Below are 4,565 nucleotides of genomic sequence, written 5' to 3'. Positions count from 1 at the left end.
TACAAATAGGTGCAAATTCTGACATCACCACATAAAACTTGGTTCTTTCATTTTTCTAAAAGGAAAACATAAAGTCTTAATACTTGGCAAATCCTTTTCTTGTAGGAAATCGTTTAGGACTCTATAAATAGAGACTCGTTCCTTCTAACTTAATCAACATTCACAATGTAGTCCTAGGGGTTTTGAGAGTTTTGTTTAGGGGAGAATTTGTGGGACACAAGTTATCACTTGTGTGAACCTCTATTTATTCCAAGTGAATTGTGTGAGGTTACTTCTCTTGATAGTTTGTACTCTCATATTTATATAGTGAATTGATCATCTCCTCTTGTGGACGTAGGTCGACTGACTGAACCACGTTAAATATGTGTGTTTTAGTATATTTCTCATTTGTCTTCTTACTCATGATCTTTCGAGGTCTGTTTTGCTAGCTTCCGCATCACACCTAATTATTTCAGTCCTAACAATAAATTACCCTGCATTAGAAATATTGGACCAAACCCAATACCAAAAGCCAAAGCAAAATAGCATCAAATTTGTCTTTGTATAATAATGGTCTACATAATTGAGGAACATATTCTGTTGTTTTTACATTTGAAAAAGCAACACAGTTTAGTACATCAGCTACCAATATAAAAGGGGTCCAAACAAAACTCTGAATTCCAACATCAAGCCAAAGAAAATTCATCAAAAACCATAAGTTGAAGAGCAAAAATCTTTTACTCCAAAAATAACTAAAAGAAAAAAAGGGGTGCTAACTACTCAACTACTTTACATGAAGCTCATAATATGCCAAACACACCACAATTCAAGAGATCTCAAGTCATTGCTTTTCACTCTTCAACAAAATGGAAGCTCCATTTTGATTCTTTGAAAGATACAAACAAATTGGTAACCATTTTGCAATAACTAATTCTCTAATGATATGGTGTATGGTTTTTAACTTAGAGTTTAAGTTGTCTATATCGTCAGTATAAGAAATTTTTTACCCCATTAGGTCACCTTTACATGTTGTAGCAAGATTGCAAACCCCGCATTATAAGGAGACTTACATGTAGATATCCTTTAGATGATCTGATGGTGTAAAATTCTCTTTCACATTGAAGGTGTAAATAACTAAACTCCTTTAACTAATATTTACAAATTGTGTTAAAAAAAAGCCTTATGTTATCATTCTATTTCAACATGTTATAGCAAGTAGCTTGTCTTATTTCACATCTAAATATGTAATTATCTTATAATGTAAACTTATATTTTAAACTATTAGTATATAAAAGTTATACTCATTGGGTTCTTTTGCTATGTTGTTTCTAGGTTGTTATTGACTTCACAGCTACATGGTGTGGTCCTTGCAAATATATGGAACCAGTTCTCAATGACTTCGCTACTAAATATACAGATGTTGAGTTTGTCAAGATTGATGTTGATGAATTGGATGTATGAATTTCTTTCCATCACAACCCTTCTCTATTTTTTATACTCATCGAGTTGATTTCTCATATGGCCACCCAACTAATAGTTATTATCTCAGAAAGTCACTTTTTTTACTTTCTGAGATAATAACTATTAGTTGAGTGATCGACCATCTTAGAAATCAATATCATACTCGTGTAACATCTCAAATCTTCGTTGAATTGTATACAGGATGTGACTTTATGAGATAATAACTATTAGTTGAGTGATCGACCATATTAGAAATCAAAATCATACTCGTCTAACGTCTCAAGTCTTCGTTGAATTGTATACATGATGTAGCTCAAGAATATGGGGTTCAATCGATGCCAACGTTCGTGTTGATGAGGAAAGGGAAGGTTGTTGACAAGATTGTGGGAGCAGATAAAGATGGACTAAAGATGAAAATTGAAAAACACAGAGCTATAAATTAAACCAAAGAGTGCTACAAATGTTTTAAGCAGAGTTTGCTGGAATGACACTTCCCCTGTAGAATAAAACTTCATATCTTTATCACATTTTGATTGAAAGAACTTAGCACATTATTGTAAACTTCACATTCAAGAGGCTGATTAAAGCACTAATGTTACACATTTACTTGGTTTGAACAAGTGTATTAATTCTGAGTTTTTTGTTCTTATAATGTCTTTTTCCAAATCCAACATCCTATAGTCATACAGGCGAAACTAGAATTTAAACTTTATGAGTTCAGACGGTTCAAAATCGATAATTCGAACCAAAAAGAAGTTATTGGTTTATCGATAATGAATTATTGATTTAGCGATTTTGATAACGGTTTTGATTTTAATATTATCGGGTTATTGGTTGTAATTACCGGTTTGAGGTTTTTTCTTAATGGTTAACCGATCAATAATTCAATAGTAAATTAATAAATTATATTTATACCATTCAGTATATAAAGTTTTAGACTTAGGGTTTAGTTTCATACTTTTATTTCAAACTGTCTCAAATTCTGGGTTATTCTACAATATGCCAGTGTTTGCTTTTGAGCAAGATGTAATCTGTCAACTGATCATATGTATGGTTCATTTGGTTTGTCACCTTGTTTCTAAGTGATTTTACATGATTTTTTGTGTGTCAAATCTTAATGGTTAAACCGATAACCGAACTGATAACAATAAATAATCGATGAACCGATAACCAATAAGCAATATTATATTGGTTCTATAACGGTTTAACATATCTACAAACAAATAACCACTAAGTCAAACTCATAAACTTCAAAACTGAACCGGAGCAATCGATACGCAACCCTAGTTCAACATAACACTAATCTTACTAATCATTTGCATTATTGGGTTCGAAATTTAATATTGTTACATGTTTAGCAGACTTTTTAACACAAAAATAAACTGAGTCAAAACTACTGAATTCATCTAAACTAATAATTCATACTTCATCTGCTTCAATTTATTTGTCTGCATTTAATTAGATGTGTAATTTAAGAAAGTAAAAAACACTTTTAAATTTTGTAGTCTAAAACTAAAATATGTAAAATGTATCAAAATGTTTTTTAATCTATCTTGTGGTCTTAAAGATGCTACATGGAAAGTTGAGATTAACGAGTTACCATAAAAAGAAAAAAAAACATTCTTTTTTAAATGAACTAATAAGAAAACTAAGATAGAAAAATTGAAATGAGAAAATCCTGATTCCTCTTGTGATATTTGGGGTTCGAACCCGAAACTCCTTAATTCAAATGGACCCTCATTATCATTGCGTCAGAGGCATAGCTTTTATCAATGATGTCCAACTTTAATATATATCCTTTTAAATGTAAAATTTGACATATATATACAACGTAATTTTCCGACGAAGGATGTCCAATTGGACACTTGGGTGGTTGTGGCTACGCCATTGTGTTCAAGACTTTTTTTTTATACAATATTGTTGTGCAACATTCTGAGATACACTTTGTCAACAAAAATGAGAAATGCAACTTTTCCATTTTAAATGATATGATAAATAAATACAATAAATTACATGTAACACCTTTATGATTTGACTTATTTTAAGTCCGCTAGATATCAAAAGGAATTAAAATGAAAACAAGAATATCCTTGAGAAATGCAGCTTTAGAAGTTTCCCTTTTAATAAAGAAAATGACAATTGTATAATATGTAAAAAAAAAATCATCACCTAATTTTTTACTTTTTTAGATTGATCTCTTTTTCTAGAATTTTAAAGCAATTCTGGAGAATATAAAAAACAACTATAGAGTGATTTAAGAAATAATTAGGAACATTGTTACATAAGAGATGAGTAAAACTTTTCACTAAGATTCCTCCATCACCATCTATAAGAACTTATTTGAAAACTCATATATAATTAGATTTAGATATAATTATACAATTTTGACATATAATTACGATTATTCTAAAAGAGCGGTAAAAGTTCTCAGTATTTCTTCCATCATACACCTATTTGAGTAAATTTTATGGGGTTATTTTTTTCGATCTTTTTAAACTCTCTTTTATATATAGTAAATTATTATTTTTCTCTGTTAGATATATAGATCGATTGATCGAACTATGTTAAGATTGTATTATATTTCTTTTGGTATATTTCTTTTTTGTTATTTAATTTATTAATATAGTAGCTTTCACATGATACCAAAATTATTTCAGTCCTTACAATATGAACCTTTAATTTGGATGAACTTGAAACGACATAGATGGAAGGGTTATTCTTAGCACCCACAACTCAAATATAAGAAAAAGAGGAACCACATTCCATCAACTTTGGTTCAATTAAATAAATGATTTACATGATATTTTTCATATAATAAATATTTTTGTTGTACCTAAAGGACCACAATGGAACAGATGTTAAGAAAGTGGCAGACTTCACTTTATAATTCAATTGGAAATATTCTCTTCACCAAAATTTGTTCCTTGACAATTATGAGCAATATATATATATATGAAGTTGTAATTGAATTGCACACTATTTTCATTGCAAAATTCTCTAGTGAAAATGTCTTCTAGATGCTTTTGTGTTTGTGCACAAGTACAATTAAATATTATAACAAGACAACTTTAAACAATTTTTTTTTTTATATATATATATATATATATATTTATTTTATTTGAAAG

The 4,565-nt window shown here is 29.5% G+C and overlaps 1 protein-coding gene across 1 annotated transcript; it reads left to right on the top strand.

Annotated features, from left to right (window-relative positions):
* Window positions 1-658: 658 nt before the first annotated feature.
* On the top strand, window positions 659-2,040 carry LOC102593925 (thioredoxin H2-like). The gene is made up of 3 exons (XM_006357186.2): window positions 659-888; window positions 1,312-1,432; window positions 1,744-2,040. The coding sequence occupies exons 1-3, from the start codon at window positions 787-789 to the stop codon at window positions 1,881-1,883; spliced, it is 363 nt and encodes a 120-aa protein (XP_006357248.1). The 5' UTR covers window positions 659-786; the 3' UTR covers window positions 1,884-2,040.
* Window positions 2,041-4,565: the final 2,525 nt, after the last annotated feature.

Source organism: Solanum tuberosum, unplaced genomic scaffold (assembly GCF_000226075.1).
Source record: "Solanum tuberosum cultivar DM 1-3 516 R44 unplaced genomic scaffold, SolTub_3.0 scf00243, whole genome shotgun sequence".
Taxonomy (NCBI): domain Eukaryota; kingdom Viridiplantae; phylum Streptophyta; class Magnoliopsida; order Solanales; family Solanaceae; genus Solanum; species Solanum tuberosum.
This window is presented reverse-complemented; position numbering and strand designations above follow the sequence as displayed.